Consider the following 14,761-nt stretch of genomic DNA (forward strand, 5'->3'; position numbering starts at 1 on the left):
GTGAACGCACACACACGTGGCGGCAAACCAGCATACCGACTGATGTCCCCCCCCCCCCCGGGAAAATCAGCTTTTATTTTCTGGTCCTTGTCCTTTCTACACCCCATTTCCTTTTACTGTACATGCCTTTTATCCTCTATTTTTCCTGAGGAATCCAGATTAGAAATGTCTCATCTCTGTCTCGAATCATATATCAGATGGGTGAAGAAAAGACTGTGTTGAGGGGAGGTACGTTGGAGGTCACTTTGGAACGGCGCTCACCTCCATCCAGCCTAGTCAGGCTTATTTGTGTTAGCACAACCCCCCCCCCCCCCCCCCCCCCCCCGGGTGGGTCCAAAGTCAGTGCACCCGTGTGTTTGAGTGCCTCCCGCCTCCTGCTGCTTTGAACTTTGACCAGCATCAGCGCTGGTGGCCGTCAACCAGCGGAGAACAGCTAGCTGCCGCCTTTCAATTTGGCCCTGCACGCCGCGAAAACTTGTCTGAACACGACCTCCACACAAAGGAGGATGATGCGAGCGCCACAGGCAGACAACCATCTAGCTTTTAACGTCTTAGCGAAGTAATCTCTACCTTTCACAAGGTGTGCTTTGTCACACAGGATTTTTTTTTTTGTTGAAAAGAGAAGAGAAGAGGAAAACAGGCATGTTCAAAGGAACAATGGGGCCTATAATTAAGTTTTCAAGTTAGAAACTGAAACTTGAACTGTGAAGCATGTGTTGAAACAGATGTGAACACCGTTTTTCAGATCAGTTCATAGAATATAAACCTCAACGAAAACATCCCCTTTAGAAAAAGGGAAGGGAAGAGTCAACACTTAAGGGCCACATCACACAGCCACTACGTACATATTGCGTATGAAATTTCGGTCTTTCGTGATACACGCCTGATATACGTAGTTCATACGTGTTTCTTACGTTAGTCATTTGTCCATGTACACAGAGGATCTTCGAGGGTTACGGCCGGGTTTCGGTTTGAGAATTACACATTTTACGTGTATTTTACGTACTTTATTTGCTAATATTACCTAAATCTTACACAATTGTGTGTGTTATTTTTCCAATATTCATACGTGGAACAGTCGTGGCTTTCCACGGTGCACATATCACGTTAAAATTATTTATTTGATGCACAAATCACTAATGATTTGCATATAAACAACGCAATAATCAGGCACAGTTCATGTTCTACATTGGTCTACTTGTTCTTTGCGTGGTTTATCCGTACTTCTTCCCTGGTTTTAATGTGGTGCATTCGTGAAACATCTGTGAAAATTTCACGGAAAGAACCACAACGTTTCTTACGTTTTCCCCCTTAGATTCATGTCTGACCAATTTTCATCAGTGCAATATGCGCTAAATATACAAACTGGCTGTGTGACACGGCTTTAAGAGAGATCAATGGGATTTGACCAAAAAAACAAAGGTGGATTATTAAGAAACCAATTCACATTGCACTGTTTGGTCTGATGCTGCTTATGCACGCGAGAAACTCATCAGAACTATTGAATAATTTACTGTAGTAAAAACGCAGATGAACAATCTCGACAAAAGTGAACCAAGAGTCAAAAAAGCTGAAAAAATGTCCAATCAATAAAATGAATGACTATATTTGTGCGTTAGCGCAGGTCTGCGAAAAAATAAACTTTCAACAGATTGTTTGCCTTCACCACGGCAACAAGAGAGCAGAATTTTTAAAGCTTTTTGGATCGCTTGAATACAGTTTGAACTATCAGGTCTGAAAATGTCTGATTTCCACAGATCCTTCTTAGACGAGTCTCCGTTGTGTTGACACAAAAAATGTGAACGTTCGTTAATCAATCGGAACATTTACGCCGCCTCGGTCATGTCTGACATTCGTTTCCCCCCACAAGGCAACGAAAGTCTTGTGCAGCTCTAGTTCCAAGAAAGGCGCCAAACAAATAAAATGGACTATTATTATTAACATTTCTAACCAATTTCGACCACGACTAACCTGGATCGGTGTTTAGGAAACCAGCTGTGGTGAAACCACTTCAGCACCAGAACTATTTGGCCAAGTTTGATTCCTCTTATACTCAGTTTTTAAAGTCAAAGCTCGTCCCATGCATCCATTCAGGGGCTTGACCCTTCAGGTGCTGCAGGTTTTTGGGTTGTCCAGGCGTGTCAAGGCATCTTAAGGGAAGCACAGGTGTGTCTTGCAGTTCCCTTAAGGCTCCTACGTCATAGGATGTCATGTCAATGGAACGTACCATTTTAGTGCGTGTAATGTATCGGTAGGAACAGTCCAGTGTGAACACCGAATGCTAAAAGCGTGACACATACCCGGTGGGAAGAAAGTAGCATCAACTGTCCCAAAAGGTGGGTATGGGAAGTCTGCGTATGAAAAAAGCTCAAACCCCAAGCACGTGTGGTGTAAGGGCACCATGCGACAGTGTCCCTACCACGTCTTAAGTAGCCTTACGAATACTTTACGATACACGTATGAAAATGGTACCTTCCACTGTTGTGTCATCCCATGACGTAGGAGCCTTAAGAGAACTGCAAGACTCACCAGTGCTTCCCTTATGATGCACCGCCTCCACTTTATGACCCTCCACAGGCCTGGACAACCCAAAAGCCTGCAGCATCCTGAGGGTCAAGCCCCCAAATGGATGCATGTGACGAACTTTGACTTTAAAGTATCAGAGGAATCAACTTTGGCCAAATAGTTCTTGTGTGGAAGTGGGTTTCCCCCCAGCTGGTTTCCTAAACACTGATCCAGGTTATTTGTGGTCAAAATTGGTTTAAAATATTTGGCGCCTTTCTTGGTATCCATGAAATAGTTACACAATAAAACACCAGTATCACATACAGACATAACATAGGCCAACGTAGTCAAGTTCTGTGCAAGGTTCAGAATGTCAGAACATGAGGTAGTCTACAACAAACTTGTTGTTTTTTTGGTTCCATATTTCCTTAGGATCAGGGTGTCAGACGTACCGTAGTGCAGGTCGATGCATTAAATATGTAGGCGTGTGTTTGGAAAACCTCTCCTCCGTTTCACCGTACTAAGACAGGACCTCCAGCCTCTTGTTTTTACTTTTTTTGTATCTTTTCTCCTCCTGGTCCTTTACTCCTTCTGATCTCTCAAACGTGTAAACAGATTTTTGACATTTTTATTTTAAACTGCTAAAATACAGAAGAACTTCCTGGTTCACCGAAGAGATGTCATTCAATTTAAAGGTGAAAAATGGCCGCTGTTTTTTTTTTTTTTTTTTTTTTTTTTTTTTTATCTTCTTCCCCTCAGCTAAGCCACTGAGAAAAAGAATGAATGAAGCGGGGACGGGGGTCTCCGGGTCTGGGGGAAGGGTGCAAAGGGGTGGGTCTTTTTAGGCCCCTCATAATCACTATTTGTGTTTGGCAGCATTGCCCCAGTTTGTGTGTTTGTGTGTGTGCGCGTTGAGGTTAAAAGGGTTCACCCACAGCTTTGCTGCTATAGTTTCATTTCATTCACTCGTCTGAGGGACAAAGCTGAGTTTTCGAGCTGCAGCGGTGAAAAGCTGCCCGACGCCTGAATGTCTGATGTTTCTGCAGAGTTCACCGCTAAACACCTCCAACCAGCCTTTCACTCAATCATTACAATGTGCTATGCATTTAAATAAATGCATAGATTTAGCAAATTGCTTCTTTTTAAAGCTCTACCTGCTTGTTTTTTCACTGAACAGATGATAAAAGTGGTTAAAAATGCACATTTATATGATTTATTTAAATAAATTGCAATTTTTAAATGCATTTAAAGCTGATTTAAAGATTTAAAACATCTATTAAATAAAATAAAATGAAACACTGTTTGCTAATGCTACCTTATCTTATATGGGGGTCTTACACAAAAACATGCTCAACTGTTTGTTTGGTGCTTTGTGTTGAGGAATGTCTTTGTGTTGTTTCATTATGAATGTGTTCCCATTCTCAGCTGTTTTTTTTATATAGGTGGAGCAAATATTTTAAAAAAAAAGTAAAAAAATGTAATGAAAGTAAAAAGTTTTTCACAATAAAAGGCCATTTTTGATTTTTTTTTTAATTCTCTGACTTCCTGTTTGCATAAAATTTGTAAATCTCAATAAAGCATAAATTATGGGGATAATTTGATGCAAAAAATATATATTGTAAGTTTTTCAATATTTTTTCAAAGCTTTAAACCAAAATGCTCTAAAGAAATAATCCACATAAATGTTTCAGGTTAATTCTTTTCTGTCAGTTTCCATTTGTATATTAATAGTTTGTCCCTCATCTGGTTGATGGGGCAGTTTTCCAGGACCCCCCCCCCCTTCCCCCATCAAGTCCCCCTCCTTCAGTTCAGTGTGAGCTTAAAGCCCAACAGAGACTCCAGTAGGCTCTGGCTCTGAAGGTGTTTTCTAAGTTTCCTGACATCAGAGGATGTGTGAGTTGTACGGTGGATTGTTGCGGCTGTCACTTTTTTTTTTTTTTTAAAACTCTTTTTCTTTTGCCAAAACAATAAACATGAAAGAGTGAAAGAGCGCTGAGCATTTGTGGCTGGGATCCAGCGTCGGGTTCTTAAGAGGTTGACCCCCTGAAGGGACAGCTGCACCGCGGGGCTTTGCAAACGCGCCACCTGACTTTTACCACACACTGCCTGCGTCACTTAAACCAACTGCCAGCAGTGCCAACCATATGCTTACTACGCGTTTCTTGCTTTTTACGACAAAAGTCGAACAATTTTGAGTTTCAAATCCTCACTGCTGGTCGCAAACAGCTGATGGTAATTAAACAGAACCTCTTGTTTTTGGAAAGACAAACTGCATCCACTGCTGGCTGTTAAATAGTCCTATGGGGCTACAAAATAAAGAATTTCAAAAATGTTGTGGGAAATTATTATGGGATGGCCACAGGACCTACTCCTCTATGAGGCAAAGTTTGTAATTTGACATTTTCCCACAATATCGAAAAATAACTTTTTTTCTAGCGATCTTTACAAAAAGTCACCCACATCCCACCAGCTAAAGTCTACAACCACAGGTAACCTTTGGTTGACTTTGAACTTGGGAGGAGGCTGCCATCTTGAATCCCCCCCCCCCCCCCCAAAAAAAACAAAAATCCCCCTTCGTGCTAGCTACAAAGTGAAGCTCCTCCTAGGGATTTCGATCCATCGCCTCCTAACTCCTCAAGCTTCATTACGAAGCTACTTGAGAAATGTTGGAATTATAAGTTGTTTATGTTTTTTTTTGTTTGTTTTGTTTATGCTGTATGTGCATTGAGCTCGAAAAAGTGGTATTTCCCTGCCGCTCGCCCATTATATTGAGAAAACGTAATACACGGACCGTCGGCTCAAGCTGAACGAAACTATATATAACACACAGTATGAACATGCTGACAACAAAAAAACCTCGTTGCCAAGGAAATCCAGAAGTTTACTTTTGTGGATTCTTTTAAAGGTTGCATAGACCTGTTCGTCACCCTCAAGTGACCAAAAGTTAGAATGGTTTGCAATGGAGATAAAACCAGTACAAAAGCAGCCATAAAAAAAAGGGGTATGTTCTTTTTCCTGATCGGAAGTCGAGAGTGAGGGTGGGTGAAAAGAAGGGTGATGGCAGGTGCCACGCCTGCAGGCCATGCAATAGTAACTTTAAATAGCTAATTCGATTATTTATTATGAACGTTTCTTTATCTCATTAAATAAAAGTGAAATCCAAAGTTTTATTTTTTTCTTTACATTTGTAATATTTAACTCAGATAGTCCAGATCTTTGTGAACAGCGTCTGAACTTCAAGCACGAGTTGCTGTCTGGCCGGCGGTGTGCTGACACACTGGACACCGCATTACTTCAGACGTAATCTCCTAATCCGAAGGGGTTCTGTAGCGTACAGAGCAGCTGCAGAGATCGCCTTCGCTGTGTTCCGTTCAACGAGAAGTGATCAAAACATCACCATGTTTGTCACTCCTCACAAATCCTGAAAAATGTTTTTTGTATTTGTGCTAATTCAAGCTGCATGACCACCTGCATGTCTCTTATTTTTGATAGATGAGATTTTAACTAAACCGCAAAATGAGTCAAGTCATACCCACAGCATTTACTAGACGAGCTGGAAATCTTCTAGTTGGGAGAAAATTTAAAAATGATATTGAAAAATGGTGTGGTTAAAAAAAAAAGATAGAAAGGCCAGAAAAATGCACATATGTGATAAAAGTTGTGCAAAAAAACAGTTTGGTCATATAAATTCAAAATTTACAAGAATATTGCAAAAAAAAAAAGATATTGAATAAATGATCTAATATGTTTTTACGGCGTGACCTATCCGTGATTCAAAGGCTTTTTTTATAATTTCAAACTGTTTTAATCTTGATGGACATTTTCAGCCTATTTTTTTGGGTTGTTTACCAAAAGGTTCCACTTTCTTTGAGGGTCAGATCTTGTGGGAGGATTTGTGTGGAAGGTCTCCGTTGGACACGTTTGTTTGGTTTGCACTTACATGATAATTAAATCCCCTCAGTCCCGGTTCTTCTAGTGTGTCTGGAACTCTTGGCTGAGCATTTCGCACTCATGTCAGCGCCAGCCTTTGTCCACGCGTACATCGAACACAGGGAGATGACGGGTTGCTCTCAGTTTCCATTCAGAGAAGATTCTTAACCGTGCCAAAGGTTCTGCATTTTTTTGGCACGCATGGGTCACACATGGGGGGGGGGGGGGGGTTGCTTTTTGTCTGAGCTGTCTAAATGAGATTATTGTAATCCAGCTTTACCAGAGAGAATAGGAATTTCTAGTGCAGTTTTCTTCATCTTCACTTTCATCGCTCTGGTCACTTCACTTCTTTACATTTTCTTCTGTTCTTTACGTTTCTGGCTTCATTTCACCTCCAACGGCTTTTATTTTTGTACATTTTATATGTTTGATCAAGAAGGCAAGGAAATAATCAAAAAGATTGTTGATGAATACTAAAGATGACGTTGGTTGACCTGGGTAGCCGGAGCACTACAATCCACAGATTTGTTTTTCCATTTTCGTCCTCATGGTTTGGGTTCGGGTTCCATTGCACGTGAACCCTGGTGAGGTTCATGCCAGTATGAATGCAGGGTGACCATGTTGCAGACTAAAGAGGTCAAGGAACAGACGCAGGTTTCATGAGTAAAAAAAACAAGAAAAGTTGAACATTTATACCCAAAGAAGAACGAGTCAAAAACATGACTGGTCCGGTCCGGTCTGGACCAGTATACTGAGCGTTTCCATTATCAAATTAATCCATTTAAGCCAGTCCAAAGTGTACCACTTTACAGTAGGCTACTGTAGTCACCCGTTGATTGGCGCAAGGTCAATACAAAAATAGAAAGTCCAAACCAGCACCAACGTTTTTGGTTGTATTCCTTTTCGCCACCCGCAATCTTCTGTCATATAACACTAAATGCTTTGTATCAACGAAGAGCTGTTTTTGTTGTTGATAGCTTCGGTTTTGCTGTAGTCGCACTACTATAACGCAAAGCTACACAATGGGTCTACACCCCGCATGCGGCGTGACAGTCCAACTTTGGGTGGAGAGACGCTCACCTGAACTGCCTGGACCATTTTAAATTGGACCGGAGAGGGGCCGGACCAGACCGTACTGCCCCAGTGGAAACGGAGCTTAAGAGTTCGTAATGAAAATAGACCAAACCAAAAAGCATGGGACATTTTTCACTTTTTGCTGAACCAAACACTTTTCTAGAGTTAGCCAAACATTTAACTTAAACATTTAACTCTGTGGTCAAATGGTCAAACCTGTACGGACCACACAGGCGACCCGCACGAAATACCAGAGCTGTGGACCGCTTGGTGAGAGACCGGGCATGGGGCCTATTGGTGACGCTCACGGATACGTACACGCTTCTTGCAGCCTAAATGTTGGAAATGAGGGAAATAAGTTTGTGTGGTTGTCTAAGGAGTGATTTTTGTGCCATTATTCAGAATGCAAAACTTTAAAAGATTTTGTGTGATCAAAAAAATTATTCTGCACTGGACACAGGAACATAGACTTGAAACTCAAAAATATGTGCAATTTAAACAAACCTGATTCAGTCCACGGGCCGTTTCCCAAAAAGTGTTTTCGTCCTGTTGTTTACTGTTGTTTGGTTTCTGGGATTTTGTCTAGTTTTTAAAATGTAATGCTGTTTGTTCCAATATTTGTTGGGCATTTTTTTATTTGCCGTTGTGATCTTTAAAATGTTTTAGCGTCCAGTGATTTGTTGATGTGATTTACACTTCGAGGCTACTATATCCTACTCGTGTATCACGAACCATGTGTGTGCATTCATGTGTGGCCAGTAAGCGGTCAGCATTCACACCTTACTAACGACTAGAGTGTGGCGTGAGGACACCGTATGACGGCACAACGCTGGTACGTTCCATTTTCATGACATCCCTTAAAGTGGCCGCCAGCGCCTCAAGGGAACTGTGAGACACACCTGTGCTCCCCTTAAGATGTGACCACTCTTCTGTACGACCACCCCATTAAAGCCATTACAACTTCCGTCTGTGTTTCATCAGCCCGTGCCGGCAGACTCTCAAAGATGTGTTTTGCAATTACAACCAGATCACATGTTGCTTTAAAAGTCGTGACAGGCGACTGTGACATAAAGATGGAATCAGGGTGTTTTTGGTTAAAACCACTAAAGGAAGACGTCTTGTTTTCTTTAACCGGATGTGTTTGAGCATTGGCACACCTTAGGTGCTTCTAAAACACTAAGAAGACTGAGGTGTTTCTACCATTTCTTTCTTTCCTTGTTTTTTTGTTTAGATGACATTCTGCAGAAGGAGGCGGGGCCTCTGTGTGCAGCAGAAGTTGGCTCTGAACTTCAGAAGCAGTTTGCCATCCTGCCAGGTTGGTTTGAATTTCTTACTGTGATCCGATTGGTAGTTTGTGTTGAGTGAAAGGTTTTCGCTTTATTGAAAAGCTGCAAACTTTAACAAAAAGGTGTAGTTTATTTTATTTTTTTTGTCGACTAATGTCAGTTTGACGCCACAATCAAGCTTTTTGTTTAATGAAAACAAGGTAAAACTCTGTATTTATCGATTGGAATAACCTCAATGTTCCTGCTGGTTCACTGACCTCAAACTGAACAACCCCGGTTTAAGGACTGGACTCTTCTAACTGTCATATTCCGACAAAGAGGCTCACAAGTCACATTATCAAGTCCCAAATCACAGTTCAAGTCGACTCCCAAGCTTTTGGATTCAAGTCCTCGTCCAATAAAAGGTCACAAGTTTCAATCTCATCTCAAGTTTACCTTGAATTTTCGTCAAGTTGTAAGTCTTTTGTCCCAAATCCAAGTCCATTCAAGTCAATTCCCCTATCTTTTGAGTAAAAGTCCAGATGAAGTCCCAGGTCTTTGGTTCCAAGATAATAAAGAATTAGAAAGCTGTCATCTAAAAGAGGAAGCTTCTACTCAAGCTACACAAACAAGTCCTTATCCTTATGAACTTGTATGAAAATGATCTCTAAATTAGGAAAATTCCAAAAATATTTGTTAATTTGCTCCTACAAGGCAAAAAAAAAGTACAATTTTAACATTTGAAGGTCATTTGAGTCTTTCTCAGCTCCTTTGACCTCCGTTTAGGTTCAGACTACGGCGCGACGGAACGTAAAGAGTTGGTCCTTGTGAGAGCAAAGTTTCACTTTTTTTTTTGGTTCATAAACTACTCCAGAGTGGAAGCGATAGAACGGTCCCACCCACCAGCCTGCAGGACGGCGTGCAGGGCAGCTCAGAAAAAACAAACCTGTGCACACAGAACTGCACGCTGAAGGCCCCGACACGGGTTACCATGGTGACCGTGATCGCTGGGTGAATAATTCAGTGCCGTGACGACGGGCCCTGCAACTTGACCCTCCAGTGAAAGACTTCAAGGACTCTTTGGGAGATTTAGAACATTTATTTGAGCTGTTTTTGATGCTGAAAGCAAAGGTCCACTTAAATTTTTTCCTTATTTAATGAATTTTTTCCACATTTTCAGTCAGTATTGTCCCTCCAGCTGCCAGCACGTCCATTTAAAAACCCAGCAGCAGGTTGATAACAAGCCTGGACGCCCGTCTGACCCCCTGACCCTCTTGACCTCTGTGTCTCTAGGGGGCCGCGGCACGAACGGCAGCCCCATCATCATTTTCCCCGAGTATCCGGACTTCAGCGATGTGAAGGAGGAGGAGCTCCAGAATGTGCTCAGCTACCTCACCAGTGTTCCCAGGTGAGCGCGGTCCATTCTTAATTTATGACTGATAAGAAAGTGGAAGTACCGTGTTTTTCCAGTAGGTGTCAGCGTGGGGCTGATGGTGTAAAAACAAGAGAAATTATATTAAAAAGAAAAAAGAAAAAGGCACCTTTATGATTTTTTTAAATGAAAATAATCCAATATAAACGTACATTTTTAATGTCTGATCCATTTACCTAAAAAAACAGCTTTTTCTTTTATTTCATCTGTTATTTTTAAACAGATCACCTCCTTCCAAAGATAATTAATGAGAAGGGGGGGGCAGTTTGGAGACGCCTCCACATTATTATCACGGCGGCCTTTTCTGTATTTTTGGTGTCTCATCACCTTTCATGCATAACGCCCCCCCCCCCCCCCTCCCGTCTCCCCCCTCCATCTCCTCAGCCATCGGCTTCACTCCGAGCTCCTATTTGCTGAGCCGAGCTCCGATTGGCCGTGGCGCAGAGGCGGCTGGTGGAGGAGCAGAGAGAGGAGGGGGGGAGATGCTCTTCAAGCGTCGGTCACCTCTCTCTCTCTCTCTCCTCCGCTGGAAGAACAGAGAGATGCAAAAAAATATAAATAGAAAAAAGGCGTTTGGAGCGACGGTGGATTGTGTTTTCCTCCTGAAACGTTAGGATTTACGTTTTCCTTCCTTTGTGCGTTCCGGGATTTCGATCAGGATGGAATGAGGGTCGGATGCTGCGGCATTCGCTGGCTACAGCAGGACGTTTTTCTCTGCACGGACCGGGCGCTCTTTTCCGATGCTGGCGTCGCCGTTTTTGGCGTGACATGTGAACGTTCTGCCTGGTCGACGGTGCGTTTTGGGTTGTCGGGATGCATGTCAGCTCGTCCAACAGGAGCCTTACTGAGAACGCGTACATTAGCTTAATGAGGCGGCTACATATGGCCCTGCCTGTGGAGCCGATGGCGCACACACACACACACACACACACACACACACACTGACTGCAGAGCCAACGTTGCCATGGTGATCGGAAGGGCCTCTCATGATCATCCCCTGGTGACAAACGATGACACAAAGGCGATACTTCCTAAATACGAGCAGCCTGGCATTTTCAGAATTTCAAAACAAAAGCAGTCACTTTAGGTCAAGACAATAAAAGCTTTGGTGTTTGCCTCTACAAAGGCAGGAGACGTGGTGCATTCAAATGTCCCAGAGATTCTGACTACACTAAAAGGGGATGCTGCATGTCGGAACGCCTCATGACCGTCTCCAAAACACTTACAGACACATATAGACTTTGGCCCACGCCCTCACCCTTATCTCGTCGGCACACCAACAGAAGAAAGTGCTCTTTTTTTATTTTTTTCTCCTTCTGCGATAACGCCGTGCGCCTCTCCTCCCACAGCACTGCAGCATCAGGAGAGGGTTTCATCCTGGTCATCGACCGCCGGCAGGACCGATGGACCGCCGTCAGAGCCACCCTGCTCCGCATCGCGGTAAGAGACCCGCCGTGTGTGTGTTTTTGTAGGCGCACGTGTCTGCCGCTGTAGTCCTCCCCGTCAGCTGCAGAGGGGGGCTATTGCTCTGAGACTGTTATCGGCGCCTCTGACCCTTTTTTGAAAAAAGGGACTGAAACTGTTTATCAGGCAGCAGCTTCAGTCTCCAGTTTGTTCACGCGTGACGTCGATGTGAACTTTTTCAGCATGTTCGCTTGTTTACGGACATCACACCTTTTCCTGTCTGTCACAGTTCTATCCTGATACGTCCATTAAAATTTTTCAGATAGAATTATCTTAAGACAAAAGTAAATTTAGATTTGGATGTAGATTAAGACATAAATGGTTATTATTCAACAAAGCTGATGTAAACTAAAGAGTTTTATGGATTTAAAGGGTTAAATACCAAGATAATTCTATCAATAAATAAATAAGCACATACATTAATTATATGTAAATAAACAATGTATTTAGAGTTTATCAAATTGGTAAAAAGATGAGCTCAACAGAGTATAAATATAACACATTTAACAGTTTTTACTGATCAGGATTCTAAATAAACTGTATAATAAAGATTTCTATTAATAATAATTTTTAGTATAGGACCCTGATAAGAAAGCTCCTTAAGATTTTAAAAAAGAGTTTTCCGCTTTTTTCAATTGACACCATTGATGTTTTATTTATTGATAAGGAGGCCGCTATCATTACCAGAATTCAGTGTAGCTGTGGACCAGCAGCTGCTTTGAAACAAAAATTGAGCTTAAAGACTCTGGATGAAGCGAATACCTTCAAAATACATTTAATTTGTGAGCTAAGACCCATTCAAGATCCAAAACCGCTCCATCAAAGACACCAAATGCTTGCTAGTTTACGCAACAAATAAATAAAAGTGGATCCAAATTAATAAAAAAAAGTCACATATAAAGAAACACTGAAACTGTTTATTTTAGGCGTAAACTCTTGACTTTCAGACACAATAGTCAACAGAAAACTGTTTATTTCTGCAACCAGCCCCAAGTGGTCATTGGTGGAACTGCATTAGAACTTCTTTTTTTATTTTTCATTTTTACATGCGAACACTTAACAGTTAGCCTGCTATGAAAATTGGCTATGAAGTGATTGGCATGTGGGTTAAAAAACACAAAAAAATGGCGAACGATGACATCATAGCGAAGTGATTTGGGAAGTCAACAAACAATCAGAACAGATAAAAGTTGGAAAATCCTCTATAAGTGACCACCAGGTGGTGCTAAAACAAAACAAAAACAAAATATCTGTATGTTATCTAAGACCATTTCAACAAGTCATTGAACGTGTAGCGTCCATTCGTCAACTATTAAAGATATATTGTGTTCAATTTTGTGACGTCCGATTTGTGTTCCGCCCTCTAATTTGAATTTTTATGGAAAACTGTAAGGATTTAAGCACAGTGGGTGGTACCATTCAAGTTGTGGTTGTCTCAATAGGGTACATACCAAAATTTGTAACGATTGGTTAAAGTATGTTGAACTGGAAGGTAAAATTGCGTTTGCGTTCTTTTTCAATGCGAAAAGTAGAAAACATGTTAAATATTCATTAATAAATAAACTATATGACCAAAAGTAAAATGACGCTATTTCTAATGGAGCTTAAAACACTACAAGTGGAAGGAGTAGCAAAATGTCATATTAAATTTAAGAAACTAAGCAGCAAAAGTTGTCTGTTTATAGTGTCTAAATATTAAAAAATATTTAAAAAAAACAGAGTTGCTCCAAATAATCTAAAATATTTTGACTTTCTGTGCATCTTAATAGGAAACCCCAAACAGATGCAGAGCTCCTTTTCACAAGTTTACATTTAAATACTTAAACTAAAGATATTAGCATAAGCAAAAGATGGCGTTTAACACTAAAATATACTATTTTCAAGTCCCACTGTGATCATCTTTTGATCCATTTGTCTTTTAATTATAATGATGGCGTTTTTAGCCAAAATTAAGTCGTTTTCTAGGACATAGTTTCTGCAGAGCGGAGCTTTTTTTTTTTTATCTGCTCCCGATTCACAACAACTTGAATAGAGAAATAATGTGAAAAAACATGTTCAAAAACCCAGTTCTGATGGAAGTGGGGCGTTAAAGCTGAGGACAGCAGTCGCCTCTCCACAGGACACCCCCCTCCCATCCCTCTCTTTACCTCTCTGCTTCCTCCTTTTCCCGTCCTTGGCTTCCTCCTTTGTGTTTCCTCTCTCTCTGTTCCTTTGTGCTCCGTGGACTCATCCTCTTCTCTCTGATCAGAGGAGCAACATCTCTGTTTTCAGGCACATAATCTTGATAATTCTGTAATTATGCCTTTCTGTTGAGATGAATACAGCAGTTTCCTTTTTTTAGTAAACTATATAATGCCAGGTTTTCTACACTAAAGATAATTATTATAAATAAATGATTCATAATAGGTATGTAGTTAATTTTTAGCTTCCACCATGTAAACACGTGTAGATCATGACAAATTCCAATTTTTTTTTTAAATGATTAGAGGTAATGATGAATAATCTGATATGTTGTGTCACTTTGTGGAACGCTTTAGGAAATCGGATTTAGAAAACCTGGATTTTCTATTCAAGTCTGATTTCATTCCGCTTTAAAACCCATTGGACTCATTTATTTTACATCTACGAATGTAACAATTTAAACTGTTGAAATAATAAAAAAAAAATCTGTCAACTATCCTCTTCTGTTGATGTTCAAACAGATTTTGTAATAGTTTAGTCTCACTGTAGACCTAGAAACTTTGTAGGACAACTCTGACTTTTGACATGGCTAGTATAATAAAACAATATACTAGATTAAAAAAACAAAACATTGCATCCTTACATATCGGAATTATGTCTAATAATGGACATAAAAGGAGGGTTCTTGGATTGTACAATTTTTTTAAGTGCAAGTAAACGCATCATATGGAATTAAAATCTATCACATTCGTGTTTGTGTAAAAACACGAATTGTGTCGGATTAAAACATTCATAATATTTTTATTGTTATTTTATCAAGGCTCAATAATAAGATTTTAATTTTAAGGTTTAAATACATTTTTGTTGGCGCTGCAAAAAACAAAAAAAAGCTAAACTCACGTGACTTCCT

The 14,761-nt window shown here is 40.8% G+C and overlaps 1 protein-coding gene and 1 long non-coding RNA gene across 7 annotated transcripts in view; one reads left to right on the forward strand and one right to left on the reverse strand.

The window, feature by feature from the left end:
• LOC101165288 (guanine nucleotide exchange factor DBS) overlaps window positions 1-14,761 on the forward strand; it is a 62,978-nt gene that overhangs the window by 24,601 nt on the left and 23,616 nt on the right. For 5 of the 6 annotated variants that reach the window (XM_023966166.1, XM_023966165.1, XM_023966164.1 and 2 more), the window contains 3 exons: window positions 8,741-8,824; window positions 10,068-10,182; window positions 11,556-11,646. In XM_023966166.1, coding sequence (XP_023821934.1) covers window positions 8,741-8,824; window positions 10,068-10,182; window positions 11,556-11,646 — 290 coding nt within the window. Of the gene's footprint in view, window positions 1-8,740; window positions 8,825-10,067; window positions 10,183-10,666; window positions 11,000-11,555; window positions 11,647-14,761 lie in introns of those variants that run through there. The other variant, XM_023966174.1, reaches the window with a different exon arrangement.
• The window catches only part of LOC111949299, a 31,881-nt gene that overhangs the window by 14,912 nt on the left and 2,208 nt on the right, over window positions 1-14,761 (reverse strand). Inside the window, exon 2 of the long non-coding RNA XR_002875313.1 lies at window positions 13,818-13,910. This is a non-coding gene — a long non-coding RNA (uncharacterized LOC111949299). The remainder of the gene's footprint in view (window positions 1-13,817; window positions 13,911-14,761) is intronic.

This window comes from Oryzias latipes, chromosome 2, assembly GCF_002234675.1.
Source record: "Oryzias latipes chromosome 2, ASM223467v1".
Classification (NCBI taxonomy): Eukaryota; Metazoa; Chordata; class Actinopteri; order Beloniformes; family Adrianichthyidae; genus Oryzias; species Oryzias latipes.